General features: G+C 38.9%; 1 protein-coding gene across 7 annotated transcripts in view; it reads right to left on the reverse strand.

Annotated features, from left to right (window-relative positions):
* The window catches only part of BCAS3 (BCAS3 microtubule associated cell migration factor), a 571,522-nt gene that overhangs the window by 204,348 nt on the left and 349,375 nt on the right, over positions 1-17,799 (reverse strand). Inside the window, exon 24 of one of the 7 annotated variants that reach the window (XM_073797385.1) lies at positions 114-3,650. The exons of the other annotated variants lie outside the window; for them this stretch is intronic. Within the exon in view, the coding sequence (XP_073653486.1) occupies positions 3,637-3,650 (14 nt within the window). The 3' untranslated portion in view covers positions 114-3,636. Of the gene's footprint in view, positions 1-113; positions 3,651-17,799 lie in introns of those variants that run through there. 7 annotated transcript variants of the gene reach the window in all.

The raw sequence follows: 17,799 nt of genomic DNA on the forward strand, positions 1-17,799 counted from the left end.
ACCTCATGGCCAGGGACTTCAAAGAAAACAACTGTTGAGTTTAACCTCTCTGAGCTACCATAGATTCTTTTATGATTTTTCCTGAAACACTTTCATCCAGAGAGGAAAAAATGCAGACTGATAAAATGAATGTTTATTTTAATATTTGGTTAATTAAGGAGATGAACGCCTCAGACATGTGCCATAAAGTGGTGTGCTCGCTTCTCAAAGTCTCCACAAAGTGAGGTTTTATTTTAATTTACATTCCCAACACATGTGTGCTTCTCTGCTTGTCCACAAATCCTACATTTGCTGGAATCCAAGGATTTGATACATTTGACCCTCTCTTGCCCCTGTTCACAAATCTCTCATATGTTTCTCCAAACTGTTTATAAGTTCAGAATGAAAAAGGCATGTAAAATTAATGCTAAGAACCAAAGTTGCCATTAAAAATCTATTTTCATTTTATATTTTTACCCTCATAGATACACTTTTTACATTAAAAGCAAGGCTAATCCCCAACTCTCAGGAGAATAAACTACTAGCAATAAAGATCAAAATATATGACTGAACAAGCAATACAATTCTTCTTGAGTAATCTTGTGGCCTAAGTGTTTCAATGCAATTTATGCTATGTAACCAGCTTTTTACAGCTGTATATAATAATAATCACGGGCCTGATCTTACCAGCTGAAGGCAGGTTTGTGGAGGTGTGTTAACTCCTTCAGGCCACAAAGTTCATATTAGAATTTTAACAAAAGTGATTGAATATTTAGTAGATCCTGAGAACTACAGATTTCTCCTCTGTCTCTGTCAAGGTCAGGCCTTGTAAAATTGCCACTAACACTTTTGCCACTCTGTGAAATGAAGAACTCTACAAACGGTTTAGAGTATTTGTGTAGCTCTTCTAGAAGTACAATGAGGTTGAAATAATAAATCTGCAGCAAAGGCAACAGAGCTTTTGTTTGATATTTATAGTCACCAATACCTTCTTGTTATAATTAACTCCCCTCAAGCCATACATAACTGTTCTCTGGAAGATGACACTCTACGGTACAGTAATACAAGATGTGATAATTTTGTTAAGGGCCTGGCTTTAACCAAACAGCACTTTTCTGCCAAAACTATCCCCAGCTCCATCCCCACAAATCTAGGGGAGAAAGGAGAGAGCCCAGTAACACCGTAGTTTTTGGAGATAGGCCTGGGGGTAAAGCTCTACTTTTGCTACTTATTGGCTATACTGAAAGTGGCCAGATACAAATAACTATCCCTATCTTGTAGGGATGTCGTGAGGATACAACGGGGTTGAGTATATAATGCAAAAGTCACAAACTTTTATTTGGCCTGTACTGGTTTAAAAATCAGGAAATATCCATAAAAATGTGAATTTCCTGTCTCTCTTGACTAAATGGAAGGTCTGGCAACAGCAACATGGAACGGAGTAGCGACAGAACCTTAAATGCAGGTAATTTGCTATATACAGTTCCCCGGCTTAAACCTGGCCATCGGAGCATCTGAGTTTTTGAACCCTCCATGGATAGCTTAAAACAGAGTTTGGAACTGTGTTTGGCGCACAGTGTTTGGTACATAGTAAGTACTCAATAAAAGAACTACTACACCAAATAAAATCCGTTGACTCCAAAATGGAGAGAGGTTTCACAGGTATCAGCTAAACATTTTACGTGGCACAGAATACATCAAGTGCTGGAAATAATTTTTTAAAACGTCCATGTATTTTGTTTTTATATATATATTTGGAAAGTTTTTTGAAAGCAGCATATATATGTATATGTGCTGTCTTCAGACCTTCCAAATATCTCTACGATCTAAAGCTCCTATAGCACTTACTTTTTATCAAGCTTCTTCTGGAATTTAGCACATACGATTTTGTATTGGTATTTGCATCCCTAACCAACTTGTAAGCTCAAGTGTGTATTCCCAAAGCATTGTTGAGAACCTAAAAATACCTCTAATTCAGGCAACTCAGGAAACCACTAGTCTCAAACAAGGAAACAGGTGAGTGCTACTTCAGAAGAATACTTGCTGAGAGGTAGAAGTCTGTTAGATCTACGCTGATAAAAGAAACACCTGTAATTAGGAATGCTGTACACAGCTAACTGTATCAGCAGAAGTGTTTGAAAAGTTTTCGTTTCTTCAGTAAACTAATATTTAAGATACCAATTTGTATAACAAAATTTACTTCCAGATAGTTCAATTCTGCATCAGCATACATTTGGAATTAGCGGGATCCAAATTAGGGACTTGATGGTGTTATCACCCTTTCACTGGGATCACGAGGATTACAAGGAAAAAAATTGAAGAACATAGTGGAAGAGCGAAGCCTAGAATTCAAATCTGTCTCTCTAGCGGCAGGATTCTCTCATTTTTACTTTAATTACAGTCCCATACTCAAAGCCAGGCAAACAACCTACCATTTTGATTAGGTTGTCTCAGACAGCTGGGGAGGGAGTGGGTAGAAATAGGCCTATGAGGTCAGTCATTATAAACAATCTGTGTTCAAAAGCAATTTTCAGACCGACCCAAACTGGTTCACAAGTACATAAGTGATCCTGTGCTACAAACAGTAACGCACCAGCTGTCTGTCTGGGGTAGACTGTGCAGAGAGGGATGAGTCCTCTGTAGAAGAGCTGAGGGGCTGCAGGGAAAAAGACAAAAATATGTCTCTACCAAGAAGAAGACAAAAGGCAACCTCAAATTTCAGGAGCATCTTAGCAGCAGCCAGGGAAGGCTTGGCAGTTTCTGCAAACAAGTGGCCTGGGTTGAAATTTGTGAAGGAAGAAAAAAAATGAAATCTGTCATGAACATGAAGTTCAGATCAAACCTAAAACTTCCTCTGTCCACTCTTGTTAAGAGGACTTTCCTATTCAGCAGAACTCTCCAGAGAGCCAAGTGATTTCTGGTCATTCTCACGGCGATAGTTCGCCTTTTCTTCCTTTTTAATTTTTATATTCTTTGTCAACTTGAGTCAAAGGGGGAGGGATATTTTTGCTGAACATTTAAGAACGATTTTAAGAAGGAACATTAAATGACACGAGGCTCTGGTGCTATGCTGTACAGTTCAATGAACTCCCGCGCAGATCAGCAAGATGGTTGGAAATGCCTCTCTCCGTCTGTTTTTCATCTCCAAAGTCTGTGTACTCAGTAGAGTGTGAAGAGAGCCTCTCTTTTCTTCAGAACATTCTCCCAACGGTCCTGCCCCCACCCCCACTCCCTCTCCGAAGCCCCTGCAGCAGAGAACAGGAACTAGAGCAAATGCTTTTGTGAATTAAGAGATCTTGTGAGCGTAAATTTGGTCAGGCTGCTCCTTTCTGCAGGCCAGACCCCGCTGCTGCCCCAGGATGTGAACTGTCAGTTTGCATAGCTGGTGATGAGTTGCAGAACCATCAGCAAAGGTGAAGACGGCAGAAACAAGAAAGATTCAAGACTGGTGGAAATCATTTCACAAGGAAAATTTCAGCCATCAGTGGGAGGAAGCTTTGAAAAATGCTGCCATTTCCGAGTCAGAATGAAGGAAAAATTAAATTACTGCCGGTGAGGCGAGCCAAAGTTGCATCTCCCTCCAGGGAGAGTTTTGATAATGGTAAACATTTGACAGCTGGCCTGGAGTTGTTATCTTGTTCTAACAGTTGTTATGGTCTAAATGAATATTTCTGATAAGGAAAGAGAAAGAAAAATTTAAACACTTTTATATTTTTTCTGTTTTAAACCTTAGGGGGTAAGCCAAACAAGTTTAGAGCCACCGAGAACGTACTCCAAATGCTGGAATGATCCTGGTCTGGAAATCTCACCAGTATCATTATTTCCATTAATCTAGATGATGTAATTCTTTGATGTAAATCAACTTACTAAGAAATTATCTTTAACCTTTAGCTTCCTCCGCCACTCAAAAACCATTCCAATTGTTGACTTGAAGTCAAGAAAATAAAGCGTTAATAAAAGCAAATGTAAAAGTCCAAGAACGGAAGCTCAAGACCATGCAGAGAAATGCTGTATTGTTACAGAATCGATTTTTTAGCTACTGAGGATCAATCATCAGAAAATTTTAATCTCTCACAGATTTTATTATTTTATGAAAACTATTGGGCCAAATATTTCAGAAAGGTAACAGAAATAAAGCAGCCAAAAGAAAGAATTTTAAACTTAAAAAGGACTGTTTACTGGGTGTCTGAGGGTTTTGCATCACCAGGAGATGCAGAGTGCCTGGAGGGATATTTCATTATAAAACACTTGCTCAATTCCTATATATAGCATAAGAAAACAAGTCTGAGTTATTGTCTGAAATGTTCCAGGTCTTCACAGGCACTGGATCTATCACGGTATCTAGACATGAGCGCAGAAGGCTCGGAGGAGATGGGAAGCAGTCCGGCTACCTTATATGGATCTGCTGATAGTTGTGTCCTCAGAGAAAGCATTGAAGTCCTGAGAATACTATAACCCTCTCCATCTACGTTAAAAAAGAACATCTACACTCCTAAATTTATTCTGCCTCTGACATGCTACCAGATGGGAGTTTATCCCGGGTCAAGAAAAGAGGGACCATGGCAAAAAGCAAAGAGAAGGAAGGAATCAGAACACTGTCCTCCTCTGGAATGAACAGAAACGTAGAAGTTATTTTCAGCAAATTTTATAAAATTGGTACTTTACTTGCCTAAAGTATAACTGGCGTGAAGTCTGGGAAATTTAGTATAATATTTAGCATTCAGAAACAAATTCTTCGAGCATCTGCTTGGGGCTACAAATTGAGCATTTGGTCTCCCATCTTCACACACCACGGGAATCAGCCCACCTAATCTGTAGGTATCCTATATTTCTGTCGCTTGTATACTCAGAATGCATTTTTGCAAACATCATGCCCTAACCAAAGGAAACCTTTACCCAAAGTCTTTCCCTATTTTTCTTTAAAAAACAAAACCAGAAAAATCTACCTTGATTCTTGTATTTGTGGGAAGTAAGAGTTTCATTATTTTTTTCCCCAGGGACCCTGCCCTGCCTTAGTAGGAAAGTATATAAATCGATATTAAAGTATGGTATTTTGAGAATGTTTCAAAGTAAGGTCAAACTGGTGTTAAAAACCTTACTAGTGAAGGCTAAAATAACAGTCTGGCTGAACAGTCTTAAGTGCAGCTGACTCCAATTACTAAGTACATCCTAGCGATTTTTTTTTTACTAACAAGAACAATGCAAGCAAGTCTTTGAGTTCAAAAATAATGTCAAAGAGAAGTTACTCATAAGAGAAATTAGATGAATTATCCCAACACTGCAGCCATATAGGCAGCTGACAGTTAGCTTCAGCACTGGAAAAGTTGAGTCCTTTCTTTAACAAATATTCAGAAAAAAGAGAGGAAGGAGATTCTAAGAGGGAATAAACGCGAGGAAAAAATGCTTCTCTTGACTAAAACATCCAAGAGACTTTTGGATAAGAAAACATATACATAATCTAACCACTACAAAATCATGAAAACAGGGCTTTCAAATTAAATTTCTAAAACATTTTATTATGAAGGATTTTGAACATACACCAAAATAGACAGAAAAATATAATAAAACCCAAGCATCCTTCACACCACCCAACAACCATCAAGCCATGGCCAATCCTGCCCCATCCACATCCACCTCTCTCCTCCTGTATTATTTTGAGGCAAATTCCAGATGTCATCAAATCAGACACAGTACATGTAAAAGCAGAGACCCTTCAAGTACACTATTCCACAGTGACGGCCTCTTTCGGCCTTCACGTCCACCCAAAAATCATTTTTTTCTGATGATAAACTTCTCCCCTTCCCCATAGGTCGTTGTTACTAGTACTAACTACCCAGGGCACTACCTGAATCTAGTTTGTTTTTTGTTTTTGCCATGTGGCATGCGGGATCTTAGTCCCCTGACCAGGGATTGAACCCCTGACCCCTTCAATGGAAGCATGGAGTCCTAACCACTGGACCGCCAGGGATTTCCCTACATGAATCTAGATAAACCTAGCATGTCTCAGATACACAGGACTTTTGTTTGACATGAGGGCTGATGACCTCCATATACCCTTCCATTCTTAAAAGTCTATGACTCCTCTATGCAAACAGATATTTTGGACCAGTGTTCCTCCATTACCAAAACTGGGGTCACATCGTCTGGCACCAAGGAAGACACTCTACAGTGGTCAAGGAAGTACAGAGGTGAAGACATCAGCTTCAGTCATACAGACCTGGTTGTAAATTTGGCTCTGCCAATTACTAACTTTGTATCCTTGGGCAAGTTCCCTGTCTCCTCATCTCTAAAACTGGAATAATAATTCCCTCATAGAATTGTTGAGAAGATTAAATGAAATAATATGTGTAGAGTGCTTAGCCAAGAATAATAAATGGTAGCTTACTTTTAAGAATTAAGTAAGAGAATCTTACATGTGATAAATACCAATAAAGAGAGGAGGTATGTATAAGGTGGAAAGGAGGAAGTGAAGGAAGAAATGGGGGTAAAAATATTCCATTTTTGTAAATCATAACCCTCAACAAACTTCTTTTAAGAACTTAAGTATTTCAGTATAATTGTTTAATGGGAACTTTCAATAAGCTCATAATCTAAAACAAAGGTGCTTCAACCTGTTTATAACTGTCGATCCTTAAAAAATCGAATGTCACATACACAAATGTAAGGAGCCTTGGTTGAAGAATGTAATATTAGGGCTTCCCTGGTGGCGCAGTGGTTGAGAGTCCGCCTGCTGATGCAGGGGACATGGGTTCGTGCCCCGGTCCGGGAAGATCCCACATGCCGCGGAGCAGCTGGGCCCGTGAGCCATGGCCACTGAGCCTGCGCGTCCGGAGCCTGTGCTCCGCAACGGGAGAGGCCACAACAGTGAGAGGCCCGCGTACCGCAAAAAAAAAAAAAAAAAAAAAAAAAAGAATGTAATATTAATATATTACATTATATTACATATAATTATATAATTAATTATATTAGTATTAATATATCGGGGTAAGGACTCAGGATAGAGGATGAATGCTTGCTGCCTGATCTAAATGAACCAGCCCAGTGCATCTGTACAGGTGAGCCACAGCAAAGCCAAGAAGTGACAGTACTGATAATGGAAAGTAGCAGTGGCGGCAATGGTCTCTCACTTGGCTTCAGCCTGCACCGTTTCAGTATTATACTTTTGAAAAAAATCACTCAGATGAACAAAGGGCATGGGGAGGCATGCTTTTCGTTCACTTAACATTTGCCAGGACACTTGCAGATTGGGACAAAATGTATCTTAAATCATGCACTACCAAATAACTACATTACAATCTGTAATGTGCCCAATGTCATACAGTCATTTAATAAGGAAAAGAACGGACATCCACATTTTATGTAAGAACAGTCTACCTACTTATTAATTAAAAAATCACAAACTAGAAGCTTTTTGCTGACTTTATAATGAGTATTCTTTTCTTTCTCTCTCTCTCTCTCTATTTTGCATTCCAAAGTTGTACAAAAGTTATCCTAAGATGGCCAAATGCCAGAGCACTGTTTCTTGGGGTCGAGGGGCGGGGATGGAGAGGAAAGATTAGCAACCTTTTTTTCCGAATTTTATTTATTTTTATACAGCAGGTTCTTATTATTTATCTATTTTAAAAATTTTTATTTATTTACTTTTGGCTGTGTGGGGTCTTTGTTGCTGGGTGCGGGCTTTCTCTAGTTGTGGCGAGCGGGGGCTACTCTTCGTTGTGGTGCTCGGGCTTCTCACTGCAGTGGCTTCTCCTGTTGCGGAGCACAGGCTCTATGCGTGCGGGCTTCAGTAGTTGTGGCACGTGGGCTCAGTAGTTGTGTCTCGCGGGCTCTAGAGCGCAGGCTCAGTAGTTGTGGTGCACGGGCTTAGTTGCTCTGAGGCATGCGGGATCTTCCCGGACCAGGGCTCGAACCCATGTCCCCTGCATTGGCAGGTGGATTCTTAACCACTGTGCCACCAGGGAAGTCCTAGTTACCTATTTTATACATATTAGTGTATATATGTCAATCCCTATCTCCCAATTCATCCCACCACCACCACTACCACCCCCCACTGCCCCACTTTCCCTCCTTGGTGTCCATACATTTGTTCTCTACATCTGTGTCTCTATTTCTGCCTTGCAGACCAGTTCATCTGCACCATTTTTCTAGATTCCACATATATGCGTTATGTGGCTTTACAAATCAAGCCTCTCTTGGTGTGATTACCAGGTAAATGGCTGACTGTGATAACCACTTAACAAGGTTACTTTTCTTTAGCCTTTACCACACCTATTCAATCCTGCTGCTAGGACAGTCTTCCTAAACAGATCACTCATCACCTCAAACACTTTTCATTCCTTGTCCTCTATTCCAACTCTTCTACCAGCACTTTCCTTTCACTGTCTGGTCATAACCTCCCTAGACAGCTGAAGCTCCCAAACTTCCCCGCACATATCCCCTCCTATATATTCAAAGCAGACTCCAGGTTGTCCTCAAATTATTATGTGTCTGACTTGGTGCCTTTGCTTCTTGCCAATAGGAGTCCATTTCTTGAATCTTTACCTATCAAAATTCTACCTATTTCTCAAAATTTAGCTCAAATGGCTTTTTTTTTTTTTTTTCACACAACTGTCTCTCATCGCCCCAGTTAGAACTCATCTTTCCCTTATTTGTACTCTGAGAGGACTTGATTGGTCTTGTACTATGGTCACTAGAGTTTGATTTTTATCCCCTGAATTGCAAGTTTCTAAGGGTCAGGGAGCATACCCTTTTCATTTTTTGTACCCCTTAGAGCATGGAGCACAGTGACTTTTAATCACACTGAACTGTGCTGCATATTTGATATCTAGGAAACCATCAGTAATAACATTTACATCTTTTCTGATAAGCAGTCCACACAAGGAATTCTTTGAGGGAAATTTCCTAACTGGCTCACCAACTCCTGGACTTTATGGTTTCTGCTACAAAGCCCCCACTGAGCCCATCTGATATACGCACAGTACACAGAAAGAGCAGCCAATTCTCTCCTGACAGAGTGAGTAAGAAACTGAAGAAGGAAGACACATGTGTAGGAGGAAATACCAAAACCACAAATATGGAAACAGTGTTTGTGAACCTCTTTCAGCCAGATCACAGACATCTTTAATTTCATCACACTTCCTTAAAAGGAGCAAGTCGGGAAATGGGGAAGGGAAAAAAATATCTTTATGCTTTTTTTTTCTTTTAAAGTCTTCCAAATTTTTAGATTAGGTCATCTGTAACTCTAAGGAGAATAATGTATAATCTTTGAGAATGCACCTTACGTTTCTTGGCCTTTTGGCTAAGATCAAGTGAAGAATGCACCTAGACTTCAGAATTTCAACCACTAGCAATTAATACAAGGTACATGCCAGGGCAAAATAAACATAAATAAAAAATTAACAGGAACTCTTGTTGGTTATCCATTTTAAATGCAGCACGAAATGCACATACTATTACTTTTAAAATATAACCACGGGACTTCCCTGGTGGCTCCGTGGTTAAGAATCCACCTGCCAATGCAGGGGACATGGGTTTGAGTCTGGGAAGATCCCACATGCTGCGGAGCAATTAAGCCCGTGTGCCACAACTACTGAGCCTGTGTGCCACAACTACCGAGCCTGTGTGCCACAACTACTGAGCCTGCACACCACAACTACTGAAGCCCTCATGCCTAGAGCCTGTGCTCCACAACATGAGAAGCCACCGCAACGAGAAGCCCGTGCACTGCAACGAAGAGTAGCCCCCACTCGCCGCAACGAGAGAGAGCCCACGCACAGCAACGAAGACCCAACGCAGCCAAAAATAAATAAATAAATGAAATAAAACTACCCTCGGGGGAAATCTAAGAGTTAGTACTACAAACACACATATGCCAAAGCACACGTGCAGGCCCCAGTCCTTCCAACACCACGGACCCCTTTCTGTCCCCACCTCCCAGTTATATTTCTAAAATGGCACTTGGGATTGACATATACACAGTGCTATATTTAAAATAGACAACTATGGGACTTCCCTGGCAGTCCAGTGGTTAAGACTTCATCTTCCAATGCAGGGGGTGCAGGTTTGATCCCTGGTTGGGGAGCTAAGATCCCACATGCCTCGTGGCCAAAAACCCAAAACAAAACAGAAGCAATATTGTAACAAATAAAGACTTAAAAAATGGTCCACATCAAAAAAGAAATAGTAATACAAATAAAAAAAATAACATAGATAACCATCAGGACTTACTGTATAGCACAGGGCACTCTGCTCAATATTAACAATAGTAACAATCTATTACTAGGGAAAAGAATTTGAAAAAGAATAGATACAAGTATATGTATAACTGAATCACTTTGCTGTACACCTGAAACTAACACAACATTGCTAATCAGCTATACTCCAATATAAAATAAAAAGTCAAAAAGAAAACAGTAACTCTTGAAAATCCAAAAATAAAACTCATCTCTGTCTCCTTATAATTGAGTTGTTTTTTTCCTAGATCTAATAGACGTAATGAACACACAAGCAAAGGCAAAAAATGAGTTTAAATATAACTTGTCAAAGATAATAGCTAATTTAGGGTGGCATTTGAAATAAAGTGTTTCTCTCCTTTTTATGAATGTGTTGCTGATGAAAATTTTACAACTTAATATTTTTATACTCATCATAATTAAAATATTATGAATACGAAAAGTATTCCAAAACACTACATCTTCTTTTCTTTTTTTTAAAAATTTTTACTGCATTGGGTCTGTTGCTGTGCGTGGGCTTTCTCTAGTTGTGGTGAGCAGGGGCTACTCTTTGTTGTGGTGCACAGGCTTCTCATTGTGGTGGCTTCTCCCGTTGCAGAGCACGGGCTCTAGGTGTGCGGGCTTCAGTAGTTGTGGCACGTGGGCTCAGTAGTTTTGGCACACGGGCTTAGTTGCTCCGTGGCATGTGGGATCTTCCTAGATCAGGGCTCGAACCTGTGTCCCCTGCATTGGCAGGTGGATTCTTAACCACTGTGCCACCAGGGAAGTCCCCCAAAACACTACATCTTCTGAAAGCAATATCCCCAAAGAAGAAAAATTTTGTTAGTTTTCTGCTGAATTCCTAAATATAGCTGTCATTTGGACCAAGAGCCAAAAATCAAATGTTATGGTAAGAATTCCTAGCATTTCAACAAAGTAAGACTCTTACTCCAACAACAATTCTTAAACACCTAAAACAATCAAATACACTACATTCTCCATTTTATTTCTCAATGTCTCAACATTGCCCCTGGATGGATAATTTATTTTATCACTATAATAATCAAGTCAACAGAAAAATGCAAAATTGCTTACTAGAAAATGTTTATAATTGTTGAAGTATATCCCCTACAGAGTAAGTTTGTCCTTCTACAAGTCACATAGCTGTAGTATAACAATAACTTATTCAACTGTGCTGTGAAAGTAGATATTCCTACACTCTCCATATGTATTCAACACTGGTCATTTATTCAATCTAAGACTGGGCTCCCTTTACTCAATCTGAAACTGGGGCCTCTGACCCCTAAGATATTTTCTGGGGTTAAGCTTAGATTTGTGGTTTTATCAAAGTGAAGACTTCTAAAGCTATGCTGTCCAATCTGATTGTCAGTAGACGCAAATGGCTATTTAAATTTCAATGAATCATAATTAAATTTGAACTATAGTTCCTTAGTTACATTCATCACCCCTCCAGTGCTCAAAGGCTACACGTGGCTCTCATATTGGACAGCAAAGATCTAGCACTTTTCCATCATCACTGAACGTTCTATTGCACAGTGCCATTCTAAGGCTGACCGGTCTCATAGGTCATATTTGCTTTAGTGCCATGGCTTCAAGACAAAGTGAAAGATAGAACTGATAATGCCACCTATCAAGTTTGTTCTTTTATTTCTAGGCTGAGAATCAAATCGTTATGATGTTTCAGACTAGAGTCCCCACCACCTCAGGATCTAAAAACATGAAAAAAAAAAGTGGTCCCTTGGCAGACTCAAAGAAAACAAACCAACCAAAACAACTACAACTACAACAAAACAAAAACTCCACCATGGTCCATAGAGCATATGGGCTGTTCTACCAATGAGAAACTCAGTGCTAAGCATTTTGGACAAAAATAGTGTTCCCCTTATTTAAAAAATCCTCACATCTGCTATATACACATATTGTCCTTAGTAGGTATGTGCATTTTCGCCTAACCAAGAAGATAGGCTTCCTCTGGCTAATAACTGGCTTGCGGAAGCAACATGGTCAAATGATACAAACAAAGGTTTTGAAACCAGACAGGAGCTAAGTCCTGTATCCCTTCATACATGCTCACTAGTTACATGACTTTTGAGCAAGTTACTGAATCTCTCTACATCTGAATTTGCCAAAAAAGAAAGAAGCAAAACTCAGGTCAACTTCCCAGGCTTGTTCAGTATTAAGAAGATAATGTATGTTTGGCATCAACTAGCACAGTATGTGACACAAGGAGTTGCACCAGCAACTATTCTACAAGACAAAAAAAACACAAAACACTCATTCACAGTACACAATAACAGTGCCACTGGTAACAGCTATTAGTAAACCAAATCTTTTTATTTAAAAACAGCTTTATTGAGCTATATCTGACTCATCAAACAAATCACCCTTTTGAAGTGGAAAACTTCCCTAACATGGGAAAGGAAATAGTCACCCAAGTCCAGGAAGCACAGAGAGTCCCATACAAGATAAACCCTAGGAAAAACACACCAAGACACATGTTAATCAAACTAACAAAAATTAAATTCAAAGAAAAATTATTAAAAGCAGCAAGGGAAAAACAAAAAATAACATACAAGGAATCCCCATAAGGTTATCAGCTGATTTTTCAGTGGAAACACTGCAGCCCAGAAGGGAGTGGCAGGAGGTACTTAAAATGATGAAAGAGAAAAACCTACAACCAAGATTACTCTACCCAGCAAGGATCATATTCAAATTCGAGGGAGATGTCAAAAGCTTTTCAGACAAACAAAAGCTAAGAGAATTCAGAACCACCAAACCAGCTTTACAACACATGCTAAAGAAACTTCTCTAAGCAGAAAACACAACAGAAGAAAAAGACACACACAAAAAAACCCCAAAACAATTAAGAAAATGGTCATAGGAACATAGATATCAATAACAACTTTGAATGTAAATGGATTAAATGCCCCAACCAAAAGACACAGACTCGCTGAATGGACACAAAAACAAGACAGCATATATATATATGCTGTCTACAAGAGACCCACTTCAGAACTAGGGACATGTACAGACTGAAAGTGAAGGGATGAAAAAAGATATTCCATGCAAATGGAAATCAAATGAAAGCTGAAGCAGCAATACTTGTATCAGGTAAAACAGACTTTAAAATAAAGACTGTTACAAGAGATAAGGAGGGACACTACATAATGACCAAAGGATCAATCCAAGAAGAAGATATAACAATTATAAATGTTTATGCACCCAACACAGGAGCACCTTAACACATAAGGCAAATGCTAACAACCATGAAAGGAGAAATCGACAGTAACCCAATAATATTAGGGGACTTTAACACACCACTTACACCAACGGACAGATCATCCAAACAGAAAATAAATAAGGAAACACAAGCTTTAAATGACACAATAGACCAGATAGATCTAATTGGTATTTATAGAACATTCCACCCAAAAGTGGCAGAATACACTTTCCTCTCAAGTGCACATGGAACATTCTCCTGGATAGATCACATCTTGGGTCACAAATCAAGCCTCAGAAAATTTAAGAAAACTGAAATCGTGTCAAGCATCCTTTCTGACCACAACGCTATGAGATTGGAAATCAATTACAGGAAAAAATCTGTAAAAAAAAAACAAACACACACATGGAGGCTAAACAGTACGCTACTAAATAACCAAGAGATCACTGAAGAACTCAAAGAAGAAATAAAAAAATACATAGAAACAAATGACAACAAAAACATGATGACCCAAAACCTATGGGATGCAGCAAAAGCAGTTCTAAGAGGGAAGTTTATAGCAATTCAATCGCATCTCAAGAAACAAGAAAAATCTCAAGTAAACAATCTAACCCTACACTTAAAACAACTAGAGAAAGAAGAACAAAGAAAACCCAAAGTCAGTGGAAGGAAAGAAATCATAAAGATCAGAGCAGAAATAAATGAAATAGAAACAAAGAAAATAATAGCAAAGGTCAATAAAACTAAAAGCTGGCTCTTTGAGAAGATAAACAAAATTGATAAACACTTAGCCAGACTCCTCAAGAAAAGAGGGAGAGGATGCAAATCAATAATGTTAGAAATGAAAAAGAAGAAATCACAACCAACACTGCAGAAATACAAAGGATTATAAGAGACTACTACAAACAACTATATGCCAATAAAATGGACAACCACGAAGAAATGGACAAATTCTTGGAAAGGTACAATTTTCCAAGACTGAACCAGGAAGAATTAGAAAATATAAACAGACCAATCACAAGTAATGAAATTGAAACCATAAGTAAAAATCTTCCAACAAACAAAAGTCCAGGACCGGATGGCTTCACAGGCGAGTTCTATCAAACATTTAGAGATGAGCTAACACGGATCCTTCTCAAACTCTTCCAAACAATGGCAGAGGGAGAAACACTCCCAAATTCATTCTACAAAGCCACCATCACCCTGATAACAAAACCAGAAAAAGATATCACAAAAAAGAAAATTATAAACCAGTATCACTGATGAACATAGATGCAAAAATCCTGAACAAAAAACAAGCAAACAGAATCCAACAGCACATTAAAAGAATCATACACCACGATCAAGTGGGATTTATCCCAGGGATGTAAGGATTCTTCAATATATGCAAATCAATCAATATGATACACCACATTAACAAATTAAGAAATAAAAACCATATGATCATCTCAGTAGATGCAGAAAAAGCTTTTGACAAAATTCAACACCATTTATGATAAAAACTCTCCACAAAATGGGCATAGAGGGAACCTACCTCAACATAATAAAGGCCATATATGACAAACCCACAGCAAGCATCATACTCAATGGTGAAACACTGAAAACATTTCTACTAGGATCAGGAACAAGACAAGGATGTCCATTCTCGCCACTCTTATTCACCATAGTTTTGGAAGTCCTAGCCACGGCAATCAGAGAAGAAAAAGAAATAAAAGGAATACAAATTGGAAAAGAAGAAGTAAAACTGTCACTATTTGCCAATGACATGATATTATACATAGAAAATCCTAAATATGCCACCAGATAACTACTAGAACTAATCAGTGAATTTGGTAAGGTTGCAGGATACAACATTAATGCACACAAATCTCTGGCATTCCCGTACACCAACAATGAAAAATCAGAAAGAGAAATTAAGGAAACACTCCCATTTACCCCTGCAACAAAAAGAATAAAATACCTAGGAATAAACCTGCCTAAGGAGGCAAAAGATTTGTACTCAGAAAACTGTAAAACACTGATGATAGAAATTAAAGATGACATAAACAGATGGAGAAATATACCATGTTCTTGGATTGGAAGAATCAATATTGTGAAAATGACTATACTGCCCAAAGCAATCTACAGATTCAATGCAATCCCTATCAAACTACCAATGGCATTCTTCACAGAATTAGAAGAAAAAATCTTACTATTTGTATGGAAACACAAAAGACCCCGAATAGCCAAAGCAATCTTGAGAAAGAAAAATGGAGTTGGAGGAATCAGGCTCCCCAACTTCAAACTATACCACAAAGCTACAGTAATCAAGACAGTATGGTACAGGCACAAAAACATAAATATAGACCAATGGTACAGGATAGAATGCCCAGAGATAAACCCACGCACATATGGGCACCTAATTTATGACAAAGGAGGCAAGAACATACAATGGAGAAAAGACAGCCTCTTCAGTAAGTGGTGTGGGGAAAACTGGACAGCTACATGTAAAAGAATGAAATTAGAACACTACTTAACACCATACACAAAAATAAACTCCAAATGGATTAAAGACTTAAATGTAAGACCAGACACTATAAAACTTTTAGAGGAAAACATAGGAAAATCACTCTTTGACATAAACCACAGCAAGATCTTTTTTGACCCACTTCCTAGAGTAACAGAAATAAAAACAAAAATAGACAAATGGGACTTAATTAAACTTAAAAGCTTTTGCACAGCAAAGGAAACCAGAAACAGGACAAAAAGACAACTCTCAGAATGGCAGAAAGTATTTGCAAGTGAAACAATAGACAAAGGATTAATCTACAGAATATACAAACAGTTCATGGGGCTCAATATCAAAAAAACAAACAATCCAGCTAAAAAATGGGCGGAAGATCTAAATAGACATTTCACCAGGGAAGACATACAGATGGCCAAGAGGCACATGAAAAGATGCTCATCATCACTAATTATTAGAGAAATGCAAATCAAAACTACAATGAGGGGCTTCCCTGGTGGCGCCGTGTTTGAGAGTCCGCCGGCCGATGCAGGGGACACGGGTTCGTGCCCTGGTCTGGGAAGATCCCACATGCCGCGGAGCGGCTGGGCCCGTGAGCCATGGCTGCTGAGCCTGCACGTCCAGTGCCTGTTCTCCGCAACGGGAGAGGTCACAACAGTGAGAGGCCTGTGTACCCAAAAAAAAAAAAAAAAAAAACTACAATGAGGTGTCACTTCACGCTGGTCAGAATAGCCATTATCAAAAAACCTAGAAACAAAAAATGCTGGAAAGGGTGTGGTGAAAAGGCAACCCTCCTACACTGTTGTTGGGAATGTAAGTTGATACAACCAGTATTGAAAACAGTATGGAGGTTCCTTAAAAAACTAAAAATAGAACTACCATATGGGGAGCTCCCTGGTGGCGCAGTGGTTAAGAATCCACCTGCCAATGCAGGGGACACGGGTTTGAGCCCTGGTCCGGGAAAATCTCACATGCCGCAGAACAACTAAGCCCATGTGCCACAACTACTGAGCCTGTGCTCTAGAGCCCGTGAGCCACAACTACTGAGCCTGAATGCCACAAATACTGAAGCCCATGTGCCACAACTACTGAAGCCCGCACGCCTAGAGCCCGTGCTCCATAACAAAGAGCAGCCTCCGCTGACCACAACCAGAGGAAGCTGGTGCGTGGCAACGAAGACCGAACACAGCCAAAAATTAATTAAAAATTATATTAAAAAAAAAAAAGAACTATCATATGACCCAGTAATCCCACTACTGGGCATATACCCTGAGAAAACCATAATTCAAAAAGAGACATGCACCGCAATGTTCACTGCAGCACTATTTACCATAGCCAGGACATGGAACCAACCTAAATGTCCATCAACAGATGAATGGATAAAGAAAATGTGGCACATATATACAATGGAATATTACTCAGCCATAAAAAACAAAATTGAGTTATTTGTAGTGAGGTGGATGGACCTAGAGTCTGTCATATGGAGTGAACTAGGTCAGAAAGAGAAAAACAAATACCGTATGCTAATGTGTTCATATGGAATCTAAAAATATATACGTATATATATGTAGGTTATATTCTGTTGGACAATATATCCTTATAGCTTATTTTTTTTTGAATTTTAGAATTTTATTTATTTTTTTATACAGCAGGTTCTTATTAGTTATCCATTTTATACCTATTAGTGTATATATGTCAATATAGCCAATATTTTATAAAAACTATAAATGGAGCATAACCTTTAAAAATTGTGAATCACTATATTGTATACCTGTAACTTATATAATATTGCACAGCAACTATACTAATAAAAATTTTTATCCCAGAAAAAGAAATGGTACTGATGAACCTAGTTGCAGGGCAGT

The sequence above is a fragment of the Tursiops truncatus genome, chromosome 20 (assembly GCF_011762595.2).
Source record: "Tursiops truncatus isolate mTurTru1 chromosome 20, mTurTru1.mat.Y, whole genome shotgun sequence".
Taxonomy (NCBI): Eukaryota; Metazoa; Chordata; class Mammalia; order Artiodactyla; family Delphinidae; genus Tursiops; species Tursiops truncatus.